Below are 19,432 nucleotides of genomic sequence, written 5' to 3' on the forward strand. Positions count from 1 at the left end.
ACATGCTCAAGTTCAACGACGAGTGATCTATGGCGGCGAGCGCCGTCTTTTTTGTATGCCGGCGGGTATGCTGACATGACCATGGGGGCCGCGATGGCGTGGTCGAACTCAAGTCCCACCTTTTTTGTGTTGTCATGTGTGCCGGCCGGCTGGCGAGTGCACCAGCATGAACTGTGGTGAATTTTCTAAAGTCGACATGATGCTGGCATGATGAGACATGGCCACTGGCATGATTGGTCGCGGGCCTTTTCTTATAAGTTGAGCGCGGACATGAAATGGGTCGGTGTGTTGGGCGTACTGCTGACCTAAATGTAAAACTGAGCAGACGCCAGGCGGGCGATCGATTTAGACGAACAAAAAACGGACAAATACACCGTCCATTTGGATCGACCCGTTGGAGTTGCTCTAAATAGTTTCCTCATGGCCAGGAAAATAACGTGCGAAGCTAGTTGTACTCGATAATATGCAATTTATCTTCGGCGCAGGTCAATGCTCGGAATACGTATTGATATTTGATAATGCCAGCCACCCTTTGGATGGCAGGCCATTTTGGTCACCTCATGTGCAACTCGGGGTAGTCGGCACAAGTCGGCAGTCACTGTGCCGTCCGTTGGGCTGGTCGACGATCGGATGCTTTGGCTGCACGCGCATGCACGACACAGTGCAACGGATAGGCTTCATGATTACCCGCGTGATTGGCAAGTATCGCTGTGCGCAACTGCTACCCCTCGTACTCGGGACCGTGGATGACGCCGTTGCACTGCATTTCGTAGTACTTCCTCCATTCCATAATGTAGTGTGCTTCCTCTATCCCCATGCTTTAACTTTGACTGTAAATTTAACTATCAAGACCGTTTGCGGTGGAAGCAAAAATTATATCAGTGAATTCGTATTCGAAAAAAGTTTTCAATTATATATTTTTTTCTTCCGCCACAGTTGGTCTCGTTGGTTAAATTTATGGTCAAAATTAGACCTCGAAAAACATGGACACACTATATTTTGGAATGGAGGGAGCATGTAACATCGCACTGTTGTGTCATGAGCAGTAGTAGAAGCGACTGTGTGATGTGAGCTCAGTTTTTCCACCACTGCCCATTACAGTGCACTTGTACTACTACCTCTGTCCTGGTTCACTCTTCCCCTTCGTATTTTGTGTCAAATTTTAACCATAAATTTAACTAACAAATGTCACAAAAAATTATATCATTGAATTCATATTTAAACGTAGTTTGTAATGATATATTTTTTTATGACATGCATTGACCCTTTGTTAGTTAAAACTATGATCAAAATTTGACATTGAATACAAAAAGAACCAATAAATCAGGACGCAGATAGTAGTACGTTAGAACGAGCACCGCAGTGGCAAAATCAAAGCATCCAAAAAATACAGGCATGAAAGCATGGTCTCTCTCGTGCAAGCGAGAAAGGGATAGATAGAAACCCGTCTTGTACCACGAGTTACAAAGATGCGCCTAGTGCCACTTGGTGTCCGTCGCATTGGGACAGACAGAGCGCCTTTTTATTTCTTTATACTAGTACTCCACGAGAAGAGACAGGTTCATTTATGTCAGAGCTTCCGTCGTCCCCCTGCTGAATCTCGGAAAATGTTGCGGCAGTCAGGCTACGTCTAGGCTAGAACAGAATCTTCACCAAAAATCTAGTCAGTAAAAACAAAGAGTGGATGTGACATGTGCTGCAGGTCTGAGCGCGTGCCTAAGCCAAAGCCTGTTGGATAAGTTCCAGGTCACTCGATAAAAGAAACTACACTCATAGGTACTAGTACTCGTGAATTGTGTGCAGAGAATCTTGTTCCTTTGGACTCACTCTGGGTGAGTAGGAATGAGCAAATTCCAGTTATATACTGTAGAAAAATGAATCACCTCACTCGGGAGACAGTAGGATCAAGATGGATAGGCATTGCTTGGGAAGAGCGACAGGACACGACACGAGCGAGCTTAATTAATTTGGGCAAGCTAAATTGTCGAGAGAGGCCGGCATTGCTGTGCTGGGATAACTAGGAAAAATGCAAGATCCGGGAACAGTTGTGGCGCTGCTCATTCACATCGACGATGGATGGCATTATTTGGATCCGGCAAGGAGAGCAAACCAAACAGGCGCAGACAAGCCAGGCAGGCAGCGCGGGTGCCGCATCATTAACTAACTTGTTTGGCGACTCCGGCTCGCCTCGCCGTGGTAGACAACGCATCCAAATGGACCAAAGTGCACAGTCTAATGCTAAATATCTGGCCGCGCGAACTATGGACGAAGCCAAATATTATGGAGTGGTTCCGTTTTGGACCGTGACATGAGAGGGGGAAAAAGACATGGCGAGTGCGCTAGAATTCGGTCATGTCAATTTATGATTCTGCACTAGCTGCACGCCCTTTTTAGGCAAAAGACATATACTGTTTGGCGTTTGCTAGCAGTAGGATCGGACTATATGCGCGCCCCTTTTGATTCGGTGGCAACCGTGATTCATCACTTGTGATTAGCTATCGCCTACTACTAAAATTATGCAGGCTAACAACATTGTGTTTCGTAGGTATAGTGTAGTTCGCAGCACGGTTTCACAGGATTTCTTTTTATGTGGTGCATGTCGCGCTTCGGGTTGAAGCAGGGGCGGCGCTAGGGGTATTCTTAGGTCTTCATGTGAATACCCATGATTTTTACAAAACAGTGTTGATTTTGGCAAAAGAGTGACAATTTTCAGAAAATAGCAATGATTTTGGCAAAATGAATACACATGAATACCCGGTTGCAAATTTCTAAAGCCGCCACTGGGTTGAAGGTTTCTCTTTTTGAGCAAGGAAACAAGGTGTGGTTCATTAGGGTTTAGGGACCTGTTTGATGTGAAATAACAGAAACACAAATGTACATGTTTTGTAGTTTTCTGAGTCATGTACTACGGTGCTTGCATTGTTCAATAAACGCTCTTATATTTCTTTCGTTGGGAGTACAATACTTACACAGAGACCTAGCCCGCCGGTTTCACCCACATAGATCAGTGACGGCTTATTGGCTTGTTGCTAGCGTTAATTAGCATCCCTATGTTATGGTGTTGAGCGTGAGGAGCAACGTTTGGTTAGAAAATTCGAAATGTGCAAACTACCACAAGCACAGACTATGATTGACTTCCTTGCCTGGCTAATACGAGACAGTCCTTGACTAAGGCCAACTCCACCGCGCGACCCTATTATGTCCGTCCCCGTCCGTTTGGAGTAAAAAGAACAAACGAGACGGCCCAGCGCGCGGGCGCAAACGGACAAATGTCCGGATTTCGTCCGCTTTCGACCCATCCCCGGTCCAAACTTGCGCTCGGTTTGGGGTGAAACGGACGCGCGCGGACGGCCTCGACGCACGCCCTTGTCCCCCCGTGGCCCGTCTGTCGGGGACACTAGCAGTCCCTCCGCTCCCAACGCTTCACCCTCTCTCCCCGCCCCGCCCCGCTGCTAGCGCCGCCGCTATTCTCCGGCCGCCTCCTCACCGCGCAGCCCCCCCGCCGTCCATACCAAACCACGTCTCGACATGGCCGCCACCACGCCCGCGCTTCCGCCGTAGTTTTGGTCGTCGATCGGAGGAGGTTTGGCCGTCGCCATCCTTGCCGGTGGCAGAGGGGACACGACTGTCGGCGACGTACCACGGCGGCCGAGGCAGATTCCGACGAGAGCTCCAGAGCGGCCTGTAGCCGGCCGGCAACCACCCTGCTGCGTCGAGGTGATCATCGCGGCCTCTTTGCCACCACGACCGCAAGGTGTTCGACCTTTTGCCAACAAAGGTATGCACAGTGGAGACGAGTTTTTCTTCCGTCACTTCCTTTGTTCATCGGACGATTCGTCGTCGGATGATGACGATCTTGTGGTGGCTGCACTGGTCATTCACGACCATATTCAACGGCAGCTTCCTCGGTACAGGGGGTCACTCCCTGGCCGTGCTCCCAACCTGAACCGCAACAGGGAGAGAGGCCACGCCCTGCTTTATGCAGATTACTTTGCCAACACCCCGCTCTTCAGGCCGGATAAATTTTGTCGCCGTTTTCGTATGGCAAGGCATGTGTTCAATCATATCCGAGAGGGAGTGGTTGCTCATGACCCATACTTCGAGTTCAAGACGGATGCCCTTGGCAAGCTTGGATTCTCCTCCTATCAGAAATGCACCGCGGCCATCCGCATGCTTGCATATGGAATTCCAGGCGATTTGGTGGATGAGTATGTGCGTATGAGTGAGACAACATGTCTGATGTCAATGTAGAAATTTTGCCAGGCTGTGATCGAGGTCTTTGGCCCAGAGTACTTGAGGCAGCCAACTGCCGCTGATACAGAGAGATTGTTGGCGACCAACGCAGTTAGAGGCTTTCCAGGTATGCTTGGCAGCATAGATTGTATGCACTGGGAGTGGAAGAACTGTCCATTTGCTTGGCAGGGCCAGTACAAGGGGCATGTTAATGGGTGCACTGTCATATTAGAAGCGGTGGCATCACAAGATCTTTGGATATGGCATTCTTTCTTCGGCATGGCAGGTTCTCACAATGATATCAACGTGCTGCAGCGTTCTCCAGTCTTCGCGAGGCTTGTAGAAGGCCACTCCCCACCTGTCAACTTTGAGATCAACGGCCACCATTACAACAAGGGATACTATCTAGCTGATGGTATATATCCTCAGTGATCAACTTTTGTGAAGACAATCTCGAAACCCCAAGGTGAGAAGAGAAAGAGATTTGCCCAAATGCAAGAGAGTGTTAGAAAGGATGTGGAACGTGTTTTTGGTGTGCTTCAATTCCGGTGGGGTATCGTTCGAAACCCTGCACTGTCATGGGATGAAGGGAAGTTTTGGGAGGTGATGACTGCTTGTGTGATCATGCACAACATAATCGTCGAGGACGAGCGTGATGAGAGTATCTTCGACCAAGGATTTGACTATCAAGGTGAAAATATTGAGCCCCTGCACCAAGACCCGGCCACATTTGAACAGTTTGCCCAATTCCACCGTGAGATGCATGATTGGCACACTCATGTGAATCTTCAAAATGACTTGGTTGAGCACGTGTGGGATCACATTGGCAACCAATAGATGTATTTGTCCATTTTATGTTCAGTCAAGACAATTTCGATTTGGTTGTAAAACTATTTTATTAAAGACAATTTCAATTGGGTTGTAAAACTATTTTAATTTTCAGACAAAAATTTGGGTTCGAAACTAGTTTTTCTTGGCCCTGACGAACAGGATGCACTGGTAGAAAAAGGGTCTGTTGTCCCGGTTCGTAAGGGCCTTTAGTCCCGGTTCCGTACTAATGCCCTGACCCTTTAGTCCCGGTTCAAACAAGAACCGGGACTAAAGGCCCTCCACGTGACCGGTCCACCTTTAGTCCCGGTTGGTAACACCAACCGGTACTAAAGGAAATTTTCTGATTTTTTTTGAAATTTTTTTTGAAATTCTTTTTATTTTCAAATTTCTGAATTATTTTAACCTCTAATCTCTAATTACCCCTCATCACTACTCAATTTAATTTCTAATCACCCCTCATCATTCCAAATCATCTAACTTCCCGGACGGCCACCCATCCTCCCACTCCCCCAGCCTGAGCACGCTTAACTTCCGGGTTCTATTCTCCCTCGTTTCCAAGTCGGCACTCGTTGTTTTCCTGACAATAGTAAGATGTCAATCCTATTAACTCTCAGGAGTTTAGCTTGAGCATGAAGTCACACATTTCACTGTTTGAGTTTGAAACTATTGTTTAAAAAACAATAATTTTTTAGTAACACTAATATTTCTTGAATAAGTAGTTTGACCATTGTTTGACCACAGTTTGACCATAGTTTGACCCGATTTGACCAAAATTCAAAAAAACTGAAATAATTATTTAATAACACTAATATTCTTGAATAATTATTTAGTAACACTAATACTTCTTGAATGAGTAGTTTGACCATAGTTTGACCAGATTTAATGAAAATTTAAAAAACCGAAATTTGAGCATAACTTTTTTTCCTTTTGGAATTTGAGGATTCTACAAATTTGCAAACAGGTCGTAGGCAGTCTCCATCGGATGTAACTTTTCGAGTAGATGATTTTTCATATAAAAAACTTTTTAATCCGAGTTCGTATGCAAAAGTTATGCCCATTTTACAAATTCCAGAGAGATTTTGTAAATAAAGTCGAAATTCATATTTGTAAATTTTCCCAACAACTAGACCACATATCACATGGGAAACTTATTTTATTTTTTTTGACATTTCCATCATTTTCTTTTGTTTTTTCTAAAACTGAAAAGACGGTCCACAAGGGGGGGTGTGTGTTGAAAATGGGACCTTTAGTACCGGTTCGTGCCATGAACCGGTACTAATGCCTCAAAGCCCATTAGTCCCGGTTGGTGCCACCAACCGGGACTAATGGGCATCGCACCCTTTAGTCCCGGTTCGTGGCACAAACCGGGACTAAAGGGCCCAGGTGAACCGGGACTAATGCCTTAGCCGTACGAACCGGGATAAATACACCCATTGGTCCCGGTTCTAGACTGAACCGGCAGTAATGGGCTTACCCGGCCTGGACCAAAGCCTCCTTTTTTACTAGTAATGGGGCAAAAGGATGCGGCAGCGCGCTGAGCGCACGACCACCGCATCCCAGGACAGGTCCGGACACGACCCCAAATCCCTACCCAAAGGAACAAAAACAGGACAAAACGGACGTCCGTTTGCGGTCGCGCGGTGGAGTTGGCCTAACACCCAAACTCCAATCTAGCGTTTCCCGGACACCCAAACCACTCCACTCCACACCAACTACTTTGCTACTGGTCTACTAGTAGCGATCTACGGGTCAGCTACCACGTCAGGACGTAGATAAGCAAGCCTCCGACTTCCAGCTCTCGCTGCGTTTTACACGGCACAAATTAAGCTGGCCGGTCCTGGGCTGCGATTGGCAGGGCATGGCGGGTGCATGCAACTCTGCAATCACGAGCTGCCATGGACCATGCTAGGCAAGTGTAGCGAGCAGAAGAGCACGGACGAAGACCGGGCCTGCGCCAACTCGAAAGGGCTCGTCTGATTTTCCCCGAAGAAGCCGGGGGCGCGGTGGCCAGCGAATGGCCGGCAGATGTTGCCAATGCCTGGCAGGGGCGCTATGCTAGCGTAGGGGTGAGTGTCCACATCACAAACACAAAAGTGAGAGACCGATGCAGAGGTGAAAAGATGGGCGTCGACTAGCTACCTCTGCATGCATGCTTGTGTTTCTACTCCATGTGCATGGTAAAAAGATGCACATATTTTGGACTCTGACAGTACACGTTCAGGACATCTTAGGATATTAATAATGGGAACCATGGAAACCAAAGAAAAAGGTACTAACACGCAAGAATTTGACACGAGCATATATAAGTGCAAAAGGGGGTTTTTTAAACGCATCATAGCAGCAGGACGTGACATGCCGCATGCATCTCTCCGATGCAGAGGCCGGGGGATTACCTTCTTTTCAAAAAAAAGTGAATGTTCAACGTATATCGACCTGCTACACATCAGGCATGTTGTAAAACTAGTCCCTAGAACTTGGTCAGCGGCATATTCTACATCCAAACTCCAAAAGGCATTCTTCGAAACAAAACAAATCCCTATCATCATAATCGCACCCTAATCCTATGGAATCCATACAATCAAGAGACAGAGCCCTTCCTTTGATATGCTAACATATGACTGAAATGGAGTGGCGGTGCCTGAAATGTTGTCTTGGATAGTCAATTTAAAATTGTGTAGTCAACTATATGAATTTATACAAATTTGTTTCAATATTTCTACACCTATATGCTAGTTTCACCAAAAAGCTGGGTAGTCAATTGACTACCCAACTTGTTCGTGGCTTTGCCACTGCTGAAATGCATCAGATACACAACGGTTCTCTTTTTCTAAGGGAACCGCTTTGGTTTGTACTAGGTACATATTGGGCAAACAAATTAAATGCTCGACTTGTGTACATTTTCAGAAGAAAATTTGCACGAGTTTGAATAACGCAACCAATGAGCATATTCATGTATTTTTCAGTGATGCAATCAAACACTTGTTGGCTTACGGATCGAATCGAGAGGTGGTAGGCACGAGATCAAACAACAAGAACAAACACAGATGAGTTTTGGGTTGCTCCAACGTATAACTTTTTGGACTTTCTTATTTTACTTATATAGGACTCAAAGAGCCGGCGGCGGTGAGAGGTCACATCAGCTCTGGCCGCGCATGAATGCGGCATTGACACTTTGGAGCGGCGCTGACCGTTTCTGACGGGAAGCGCCCACAGACGAGGGAGAAGGTTTGGGTGGGCCAGGACGGTTAGTCGCGCGCTTGAGAGCGATCGGATGCCGGCAACCCCCCTCCCCCACCCCCTCACGTTTGTCTCCAGTTTGCGAGAGAAAACACGTTCGAACCGCTCGGCGGATCGGTACAGCCCCGTGCTGGATGGCTTTCGCAGTTCGAACAACGCGATACAGACGTGTGTGGGGGGGGGAGGGGGGGGGGCAGTATGAAGATCGGGATTGGAGATGCCCTTATCCTGTTTATCCAGGCCACGTGACAGCAGATTCGGATACTCCACTTGAAACTCAAAACTCTGAAATTTGGATAATGGCCTAGCTTGGAACACCCGACGGCACCGAGCAAGAAGAGCAGCAGCAGTAGTACATCACATCATCGATCCATGGGGAAAATATCTAGTGCTTCCAGACTTAGGGTGCTCCCGGTGCTCCAAATGTCTGAAAAATATTTTTGAATGTTCAAAAAATTCTGAAAAAAATGCAGCACATCGACGGAACATCAATGTCTCTTGTCACAAAATTTCAAATCAAAATTCGAAACGTTGCTTGAAATACAAAAATGACAAATTTTTGTATATAACATAAGTTGGGCTTTAGTTTTGGCACATTATCACATTGATGTCAAATTTGTCTTTTTTGTATCTTGAGCAATGTCTCAAATTTTGATTTGAAATTTTATGACAAGAGACATCGATGTTCCGTCCATGTGCTGCATTTTTTTCAGAATTTTTTGAACATTTTAAAAAATGTTTTTCGCATCGGAGCACCGGGAGCACCCTAAACCTGGGAGCACTAGATACTTCCCCTCGATCCTTGTCCACTCTCCACAATACACGCGCTCTTTCCTGCCATCCACATTAACAGTACCAACACTATACAGTATACAAGCGAAAATGCTCAAGGTACATGCCGTTTTCACGGAATCACTCCTACGGACTGACCTGCCCCTCCCTAATTTGCCCCCCAAGCACCGGTACAGAAGTGTGTAAGTGGGCGTACTTGTGGCAGGCAGCCCTGCGGCGCACGGCACTGACTGTATTTACGCGCGTACGTACTCCGTGTAGGTGTACACCCTTGCTACCACCCGCGCCAGTCCGTCTGCTACTCCTGCTCCCACTCCGCTTCGGCCCGTGTATTTGCAGCTTCTTGTCTCGTGTCCAGGCCGGCGTACAGGAGTTGGTGGTATAGTACTGGTACAGTACGGTATATGAAGCTACGCACACCATCACAGCATTGACAAGCACGGTGAGGTGAGTAGTTAATGGCGGAGGTGGATGGGGTCAAAGCGCATCGAAGGCGGAGGAACCGTACCTCCCCTCCTGCAGCCCGGGCGTCCATTACTCGGGTCGGGCGCTGTAGCCATCTGCCTGTGTCCCCCCATCTCCTCCTCCACGAGAGAAATCCTCAGCTGCAGCTAGCCCGGGCAATATTAAGGGCATCTCCAGCCGTTCGGCTTCCCAGGGCGCTTAAATAGAGCGGTCTGAGGCGTGCTGGCGCTAGTTTGGCTTCTGAGGGTGATCTAGCTCCCAGTCACGCCCCCAAGCGCCGGCTTCGGGATGCGGGAAATTTAAACTTGGTCATTCCCGCTCTCAAAAGACGCCACAAATTCGGCGATCGGACGTAGTCTGGTGTTACAAAAAACAGAGCGCCGCACACTGCAAGTTCGCGTGCGCAATGATTCACTCGGCGGGGTCGGCTCCAGGCGTTGGCGGAGTCGGCGTGCGCGGGGTCGGCGGTGTCGGAGCTACTTCGGTGCTGGGCTGTGTCGGCGCGGCTTCGGCACTGCTGGGCGGCGATGTAGAGGCGTCGTTCGGGCTTGACGTCCGTGTGGTCATGGGCGCGGGAGCTTGCGTCGTCGGCGTTGCCGTCTGCATCTGGTTCAGGATGAGGCCGCGCTCCGCCATGTACCACGCCCTGAGCTGCTCGTCGTTGCTCTGGAGCATGTCCGCCCCGCCCATCAGAAAAGCCATGTCGGTGTTCCTCTTCTTCGCGGCGACGTTCGTCCGGAGCAGGTCGAGCTTGATGGCGCTGTTCTTCATCAGCGACGACCACCGCGCCTCGGTCTTCTCTTCACATAGGACGGCCCGGGCCTGGGCGCCGGCGAGGCAATGCTCGATGGACTCCTGCACTCGCGCGGTTGCCGTGTCGGTGTTTTTCCCCTTCTTTGCCAATTTGTGGCCGTCCGGCCGCCCCTCTGACGCGTCCGGAGTCGTCGCGTCCGGCTTGTATGTCTCCTTGGCCTTGTCGAGGGTACGTCGGACTTCCGCCCACTTCTCGCACTTGTCAATGCGCTTGTAGACGTGAAGGTGCTTGAAGTCGGCGTCTTGGTTGTCACGACGATACATGGTGAACATACGCAGCAGCTGCGCGGAGGAACAAACAGTTGGCGGGCGGCGGGCGTTGACGACGAAGAGATGCGGGTGAACGGCGTGCGTACCTGATCCTCAACGCTGGCGGCGCTCTCCGGGCGAGCCGTGACCTCCTCGACGATTTCATGCCATTTGTTGCACGTCAACTGGATACGCCCTCAATGGTTCGCCATCGCCTTGGAGCCGCGCTGCATGTAGACGCCTTTAAAGTACGGGTCGACGAGCTTCCGCTCGTCGAACTCGGCCTTGATGCGGTCCCAGTACGTCTCGAAGCTCTGGTTCGTGCCGGTGGTCGGGTCGAGGCAGACGACTTTCCATGCTTCCGCGAGGCATTCCTCCTCCTTGGATGTCCACTTGATGCGCGCTTCGCCTGTCCTAGCCGCCCGCTTCTTCTTCTGGCGCCCCTTCGTCGGATCAGGAGCTGGCTCCTCCTCCTCCTCGTCCTCGTCCTCGTCCTCCTCTTCGGGTTCCTGCGCTTCGTGCGCGTCCTCGCCGTAGACGTAGCCGAGCTCGGCCTCCATGTCGCCGCTGAGATCTACTACCTCGTCCTGGGTTGCGAACCCGGGAGACGCGGCGGCCGCGGTCGATCCTGTCGCGATGATGTCGTCCATGTCGGCTCCTGTGTCGTCCGTGTCGCCGAGGTGCGAGAAGGGCAGCGGCCCACGGCGGAGATGGGGCGTCGGTGTGGACAAGTAGGCGGCGGGCGGCGAGTAGTTGTATGGAGGGTACTGCACGCCGACGAAGGCGGGCGAGGGTGTACGCGTCGCGGGGTGGCCATGGGGGAAGGTCACGTTTGGGTTGAACCCCCCGTGCGCGTCGCCGTCGGCGTAGCCGGGCGACGACGATCCCCATGGAGATCCGACGCCTTGTTGTCCCCAGGGCACGTACTGGGCGTGGCTGACGACGGGTGGATTCATCATACCCGCGTGGTCGACCGATGAGGAAGACGCCGCCGCACGCGCCGCGTTGTCGCGGGCCTTTTTGGCAATGGCCCTGTTCCGCCGGTCGGTGGTGACTGCGTCGCGTCGCTGAACTTCCACCCTCCACTCGGCGTTCGACATGCCCGGTGGCTTCGATGGTGGCGCCCTCGGCTTCCTCTGCTTCGGCTGGGCCACGGTGCCAGTCGTGGTTGCCGCGGCGCGCGGCATGGCGTACTTCTTCGGCGGCATGGCGGCGACTGGAAGGCGAGCTGGAGGGGGTTTGGCGGGAGAAATGAAGGGAATGGCGGGAGGAAGGCGAGCGAGCGGAGGAGATGCCAGAGCGGGAAAAGCGTCAAGGAGCGGCGGGAAAAGGCCCTCGGATCGCTGTCAGGGAGGGCCCACGCGCCTTTTTCGCTTGTGCCGGCTCCCCAAGCGCCCCCAGGGCGCCGGGTTCGGCCTGGGTCCACCGGCACCAGTTTTGGCCCGAACCGACAAAAAACGGGATTCTGGGACGTGACTGGGCCGTTTTTTGGCGCCGGCATGGCAAGATCGTTTAGAGAGGGTGTGTTGGGGGCGCGGCTGGAGATGCCCTAACACGGCGAGTCTTGTCCCGCCTGGTTCGTTGGGGCGTTCCGGTTCGAGCGAGACGTTAATGTCCGTGCGGTGGCACGCCACCTCGCCATTATTTGCCCGGTCGGCAAGCCAACCCCGTGCTTGGTCCATCCATCTTCATGTATCCATCGCCGATGGAGGAGCGCGTATCACTGGTCGGGATCACATGTGGTACTGCCACTACTACGTGGTCCTCGCTCGCCGGCCGGGGTTTAAGGTCACGATTCGATTTGTCTGTCCCGTTCTTTCTTCTTAGACTATCCGTCCCGTCCACGGCGGCCAACGTCGGGCTGCCGCTACCGCGAGACAAGTAGACCATTTATTGCCCTCCACCTTCCGGACGTGTCGATCCTGTCGGCCTAGGCGCCGTTGTCCCGTCATGGCCGTGCAGATATTTGCTTACGTATAAACAGGCCCGAATCTTCGTACAAACTGTGTGCATGCAAGTAGAGTATCGCGCCATGCCCGTGCTTGGCGTGACGGCCCGGCCGGCGGATCAGAGCAGGAAAAGTAGAGTATCCATGGCTTGCCTCCATATACACATACACACACCCATTTTATTCACACGCATAACATATGTAATATCCATCCACCACACTCATGCATGCATGCATAGCTCTGGGTGGAGAGGATGTATGCAGAGAGAACACACGTCTCTCTATCTACAGCGACGTGCGTGGTGCTAGAATAGATGTGATGATGATGAGCATCATCATGGTCTACTCATGGCAGAGCCAGCCCCAGGACACATACGTGCATTAAACAAACGCGTGGGAGTACACTAGGACGGACGGACCCTCGGTGTAGCTACAGCTAGTAGGAGACATAGGAGGGCAAGCAAATAAATTGCAGAGTAAAACCCCTCAAAAAAAATTGCAGAGTAAAAAAAGGGCTGCCTACAGCCTACTGCTACAGGAAGTGCACAGCTACAGTAGCAGCGGCGACTGTGGCTAGCTGTTGAACTGAAACGGGCTAGGCTAGGCCACCTTTGTCCTCGCTTTTATCGGGCGTGGGGCAGCAAGGGAAGCAGCCGCTGCCGCGCGCTCCTGGGGACCCGGGCGGCCTGCTCCGGTTGGGTTCCATGGATCACGAGCGCCCCGCTCCGCTCTGCTTGCTTCTGCCGAGGCCAACTCCACCGTGCGGCCTTATCCTGTCCGGCCGCGTCTGTTTGAGATAAAATAGATAAAAAAGACGGCCCAGCGCACAGGAGCAAACAGACTTTTATCCGCTTTGTGTCCGTTTTCGACCCATCCCCGACCCAAACTTGCTTCGGTTTTGGGATGAAACGGACAGCGCGCGGACGGGCGGGACGCACGCGCTTGTCCTCCCCTGGCCCGCCTGTCGGTGGGAGAAACCAAAAACCCCCCGACGGCCATTTGGCGTCATTTCCCCCAAACCCTCACACGTCCCTCCCGCCGCCCCCCCTCTCTCCCCCGTCCATGGCCGACGCCCCGCCGAGTTCCGGTGGCCTGGCCGTCGACCCGACCGCAAAGGTGAAGAAGAAGGCGCCAAGGAAGCCGCGGTCGGAGTACACGTCGGAGGAGATCGCCAAGTTGGACGCGGAATCGGCGAAGAGGAGGGAACGGAGAGCGGCCGTCAAGATGAATGCCGTCGCGGCCAAGTTCGCCGCCCAGCGCGAGGAGCTGGAGGCCGCGCGGCGCAAGGCCGCTGCCGACGAGAAGGAGGACCTCGTCAACAAAGCGCACGCCATCCTCATGCTTGGCATGGGCCGTCCGGCGGGGTTCCATGCAGCAGCCGTCGGCCCGGCGAGCACAGGCTCGTCGGTCGCCCGGCCTACGCACTGCCAGTCGCGCGCCACGCTCATGTCGCCCGGCTTTCCTCCACCCAGGCACGACGGCCAAACCCGTTTCTCGGCGTCGCCGGACGTGGGCTTGTTCGCGCCGTCCACACCACGCCCCGCGGCCGGACAAGTTGATTTGGCAATGTTGGATGGAGATTAGCCAAGATCCAAGGACCGGCGCGCAACAAAAGGGCATTGTTTTTTGGACGAGAGTCCACAAAACATTCCATGAAAGGAATATGTTTGAGCCCTACCAAATTACAAGCAACCGTGGCATCGGTTCGATTCAAAAAAGATGGTTGTTCATCCAACAAGAATGCAACAAGTATTGTGCCGCACTTGAGAGCGTTGAAGCACGGCCCGTGAGTGGTCTCGGCGTTGGAGACATGGTATGCTCTTCTCTTTCTAGCCCTTGCTACGGCCATGAGACTTCGGCCGTGTATATGTTTGCATGTTCACTTGTTGTTGATCATGTGGTGTAGGCATTTCAATCTTTGGAGGCATTCAAGGCCCGGCACAATGACAAGCCATTCACTCTTACGCATTGTTGGACGATCATCAACAATTGCCCTAAATTCAAGGATCAATACCGTGAACTTCAAAGGAAGAGAGGCAAGAAGACGGCCAAGTTCGCCGGAGGTGGGGATGACGAGGCGTTGAAGAGGCCGAGGGGCAAGACCAACTCAAAGGTGGACGACATACGTGACGCCTCATTCATGGCCTTGCATGAGACTTTGCATGGCATGATGTTACATAAGGATGTGAGGGACGAGAAGAAGTGGCAAAGCAAGGACGAGCAAATGAAGCAATACTTAGACCTCCAACGACAGAAGCTTGAGATGGAGGAGGCGGCCAAGAAGAGGAAGACAGACATGGAGGAGGCGGCCCGGCAAAGGCAGCTCGACATGGAAGAGGCCGCCCGGCAAAGGCAGCTCGACATCGAGGCCGACAACGTCAAGGCCAGGCAGAGGCAGCTCGACATCGAGGCCACCAATGCCGCCACCAAAGCGAAGGAGGTGGCCCTTGCGATCATGAGCCTGGACTTGTCGAAGATGAGCGACAAGACGAGGGCCTGGTTCGAGGCCAAGCAGAAGGAGATGCTCGACGCCGAAGGCCTGAAGTAGGTCGTCCGATCGGCGTGGCCGTTCTGTTTGGAGGCTGGCATGGGTGCCGCCCGCCCGCTGGGCCGCTGGCAGTGTGCCGGCGAAAAAACATTCATTTTGGAGGTCGGCTGTGTTGTCGGCCGCTGGCTGTGTTGCCGGTGAGGACAACTATTCATTTTGGAGGCCGACTGTGTTGCCGGCAGCTGGCTGTGTTGCCGGCGATGGTCGTGTAGGCCGCTGGCTTTGTTGCCGGCGTGATGAACTCGGATCGTGAACTGGGGCTTGGCATTTGAAACGTCTCTTTTTTTTAAATAGACGCAGACATGATAGGACAAAAGGATGCGGCCGCGCGCTGGGCGCACGGCCAACGCATCTCAGGACAGGTCCGGACATGACTTCAAATCCTTACTCAAAGGGACAAAAACCAGACAAAACGAACGTTCGTTTGAGGTCTCGCGGTGGAATTGGACTGACTGACGCTGTTGCCTGCTGCCATCGCACGGCGCTGCTGCTGCGTCGTGGTAAATGTGCCCGTGCTGTACCTGTACGTACGACGTGCTCCTTCGTCGACGGAGGCCCCGGCGAGCAGTGTCCGCGGCCGCGGTGACGCTGGAGGCCACATTTCCTGGGACGGTGAGTAGTACGTTGCATGGTGCTAGGGGAGGATTGATTGATCCTGCACCGTGGGTGTGTCCCGGCCATGGGCCGGGCGGGCCACGGAGCCGCTCCCGTGTCGTCGTTTGCTCGTTTGCTTTGAAGCCTGCCCGGTCTGGCTCGCTTTGGCTGGCTGCGAACGAGGAGGGAGGGCCGCTGGATTTTTTGTAGGGCCGGCATGCACGGGTCCGCCGACCGGCTAGCTGCTCAACGACTGTACTTGAACAGTCAAATAGTGTTGTTGGCTTGTGACGAGAGGCTAGCTAGTAGTACTAGTACGAGTTACTATCATTAATGGATGTCTGGGCGATACTCTCTATCTACTCCCACCGTTTCTTTTTGTCTGCATATAATGTTTGGTTAAAGTCAAGTTTTATAAAGTTTGACTAATTTTATATTAAAAAAAAATAAACATTGAGAATATAAAATCAACATTATCAGATGCATCACCAAATGTATTTTCATACTATATAGTTTTAATATTATAGATGTTCATATTTTTATATCCTAGCAAAAAATGTTCGTGCGTTGCATCGGGTATAGAATAAATCTCAGAGTTCATATGGTATTCAAGTGTTTACCTATCATGGTGAATAATAAGATTTTCCTATTAAATTGCTTGTGAAACTCATAAGTATCCACTTTATGAAGATCTCATTGTATTTCCAAAGCTCGTAATCTTTTTTTCTACTAATAAAACCTACTTCTTCAACTCGCTCTAAAAAAGTTGAATTGTGTGTAATAAGTTGTTATTTAACAACCCTATGTAAAAATAATTACAGCGGCCACTGCTTCTATGCAAAGTAATTGTGCATCATTGGCATACCTGTAACAGTTTCAAACAAATCATATCTTCATCGCTATATCTCACAATGCCTATTAACATTAATTCATATTTATGCTTTCTCATTTCGAAAATATGATGACCAGAAAGTAAAGAATTTACAATACTTGCGACACTTTTGTTGTGCCGTCAACAGTAGGAGCACACTCTCCATGCCAACATGACCACTTCCCTGGACATTATCACTGGGCCTTGATGAGTATCAGGATTAGGGGATGCAGAGCCGTGGGACACATGGTACAACAGAGGGTAGTGCTCCTTCTCCCAGCTGTCGTGCGGGGCGAAACATGGTGCGAGCAAGAAGCATTGTTGTCGCACTCTCTCTATTCTTCATCCCTCACTCTCCTTCCTATCTTACTAATGACATCAATGACATACATAGTTGAGGAATATCTTGATGGTTAGCAAGTACCGGCGAGCTTCAAATATATTCTCCATTAAGAAATATTTATTTTTAATATTTCATTCACTTTTAATTATTATACTCCATCCGTCTTAAAATAAATGTCTCGACATTGTACTAACTAACAATACTCCCTATACTTAGCGGGGAAGATCGGATGCAATAAGATCCTAATTGAATCAGACAACAACTTTGTGGTTGAATCAGTACAAAATCCGGATGCTCATGCTGGACTTGATGCGGTTATGGTGGCAGAGTGTAAGCAGCTAGCTCTGAATTTTGCTAATGTTGAATACTCACATTGCTTTCGCGAGGCGAATGAGGTGGCACACAAATCCTTTAGTGATAAATCTTCTATTTTCTGAAAATCGTTTATCGCTGATTTTATTTCCCACTTCATTGTAAATGACTTGGCTATTATTTGAGGAATAAAGTCTTATTGGTTAAAAAAAACTAACAATACTCCCTTTGTTCCTAAATATAAGTCTTTTTAACGATTTAATATGGATTACATATAGACCAAAATGAGTGAAAGTACACTCTAAAATATGTCTATATACATGCATATGTAGTCCGTATTAAAATTTGTAAAAGGACTTAAATTTAGAAACAGGGAAATACAAAATTGTGTATAAAATTGTATTGCGAGTTATTTTAGGACAGAGGAAGTATGTACTAACAACAAACATCATCAAGTATTAATCGGTGCTCTTCCGGAAAATGAAAATTCGGTGCTAGCATGCGTGCAGCTTCTGGCCGGTACAAGACCAATCTCATTCCATTTCATTAAAGAAAAGCAGTGACCGCCCACTGCGTGCCTTATCTCATCGCCACTCCTCTCCTTCTTTTATCCAGATTGCCAATTCCTCCGCTCATCCTAATCCAGCGCTGGTCCTCTTCTTCTTCTCCATCCAATCTAGCCAAGAGCTGCACGTGCGCGGGGCCGTGGTGGCTGGCCAGCGCAGCACCCCCTAATCGGCGATGAACCAGAGACCGCCTAGGCTGGCACCTTGGAGCTCCTCTGCCTCGTCCTGATCTGGCCGTTCGCCCCAGTCGTCGGCCCCGTGCTTCGGATCAGGCCAGAAGCCTTGCCTACGACCTGATTCAGACTGCGTAGCCTTCGCCACCTGCGCCATGCCCCAGAGGTTCGGCCGATCCCGCGTCGCTCATTCTCGCTTCTTCCTTTTCTCGCGGCTCGCGTTGACTGCGAGAGGCCACATGCCTCGTCCAACCACATCCTCTCACTGCCTTGCTCCTCCACCACCACTTCTCTCCCTTCTTCCTCCCCTCCCTGCCAGCCAGGGCACTCTCCCTCTCCCACCTCCGTTCGCCGCAGGTGAGTGCGCGGCTACGGGTGTCTGGCCAGCAGCAACAGCTGCGGCAGTTCCGCGCCCGGAGAAGCCGCGCGCTGGGCGATGCGGAGGACGACGACCTGCCGCTTCCTCATTCGGGCGTCCAGACCCCCTCACGCCATCCCCATCTCGCCAGAGACCTACACCAAGTCCCATCCAGCGCCCGCGCCACCCTTCGGGCCCCGCCCCGCAGCTCTGCAGCCCGAGCGCTTCGGCCGCCTCGCACCCGAAGCAGAGGTGAGGAGCTCCCTACCACGAGCCTCTCCAGCCCCGGCAAACCAGCAGGCCGACCCGGCCTCCTAGTCACTTCCCTCCTTCCTTTTTTTTCCGGCGGTACGCATCACCCCTTCCTTGGCTTCTGCGGGAAGCCGGCGGCAAGCTGCGGCCCGTGCCCGGCGGTGGAGAAGGCAAATGGATAAGCGGTGGTGGTGCCCGGTGGTGAAGCAGTTTAATTAAGTACCGTGGGTAGAATTGTAACAAATGCAGGGGTGTTTATGTAAAAACGAAGCGTTTTCTCACGTATCCACTCAAAATAGGATTGCGGATTGAATTCTCAAAAATGAAGGGGCTTTTCTGCAAAAGTGCAGACGACGTACGGCGAGAAGCGATCGCTGGTTTATTAATATATAGGAGATAATATTTGATCAAATTTTGTGTAGTTTGACTTTGACCAAATCTTATATGCAGAGTAAAAAGAAATGGAGGGGGTACGAGCAAGCTGTAGCCTGTAGGCAGTGACTAGAGAGACACCAGGGATGGGGCTGAGGATGACATGACGAGCCGGGGAGACGCCCCTCTGCTTTTCCGGGCGCGAGCAGAGCAGAGAGACAGGGGCAGCCACGTCATTTCCACGTAGTACTACAGGGAGAGTGAGTGACATGTGATCGTGGCAGCCATGTCATTTCGTGATCGCTGTTGCGTGCGCCGCTCTGCTCCCGTGTCCCCCCGACCAGAGCGTGATCACCGCCCCCGTAGCGAGCACGCTTGACCAAGGCCAGAGATGTCGAGCAGATAAAGCAGCGAGTGAAAAGAAATCTCGCCCGTGCCGCGCGGGGGGCAAGCCGGAGGTACGCGCACGGCATCA

At 51.5% G+C, this 19,432-nt stretch overlaps 2 protein-coding genes and 1 pseudogene across 2 annotated transcripts; all 3 read left to right on the forward strand.

The window, feature by feature from the left end:
• Positions 1-3,780: 3,780 nt before the first annotated feature.
• Positions 3,781-4,665, forward strand: LOC147992661 (uncharacterized). Its single transcript, XM_087539098.1, has 3 exons — positions 3,781-4,212; positions 4,264-4,360; positions 4,520-4,665. The coding sequence occupies exons 1-3, from the start codon at positions 3,781-3,783 to the stop codon at positions 4,663-4,665; spliced, it is 675 nt and encodes a 224-aa protein (XP_087395224.1).
• A 5,299-nt stretch (positions 4,666-9,964) lies between these two features.
• On the forward strand, positions 9,965-10,588 carry LOC147992662 (uncharacterized). The gene has a single exon (XM_087541029.1). It carries the CDS (start codon positions 9,965-9,967, stop codon positions 10,586-10,588), a length of 624 nt encoding a protein of 207 aa, XP_087397155.1.
• A 7,171-nt stretch (positions 10,589-17,759) lies between these two features.
• On the forward strand, positions 17,760-18,866 carry LOC125529008 (uncharacterized; annotated as a pseudogene).
• The last annotated feature ends 566 nt before the right edge of the window (positions 18,867-19,432 follow it).

Source organism: Triticum urartu, chromosome 1A, assembly GCF_056163025.1.
Source record: "Triticum urartu cultivar PI428250 chromosome 1A, HENAU_Tu73, whole genome shotgun sequence".
Lineage (NCBI taxonomy): Eukaryota > Viridiplantae > Streptophyta > Magnoliopsida > Poales > Poaceae > Triticum > Triticum urartu.

Excerpts from the sequence above, each read along its gene's own strand:
- LOC147992661 (XM_087539098.1), top strand. The coding sequence starts at position 3,781 with ATGCACAGTGGAGACGAGTTTTTCTTCCGTCACTTCCTTTGTTCATCG. Across the intron at positions 4,213-4,263 it reads GCGATTTGGTGGATGAGTAT|GCTGTGATCGAGGTCTTTGG; the intron begins GTGCGTATGAGT and ends AAATTTTGCCAG. Across the intron at positions 4,361-4,519 it reads CGCAGTTAGAGGCTTTCCAG|GTTCTCACAATGATATCAAC; the intron begins GTATGCTTGGCA and ends TCGGCATGGCAG.
- LOC147992662 (XM_087541029.1), top strand. The coding sequence starts at position 9,965 with ATGATTCACTCGGCGGGGTCGGCTCCAGGCGTTGGCGGAGTCGGCGTG.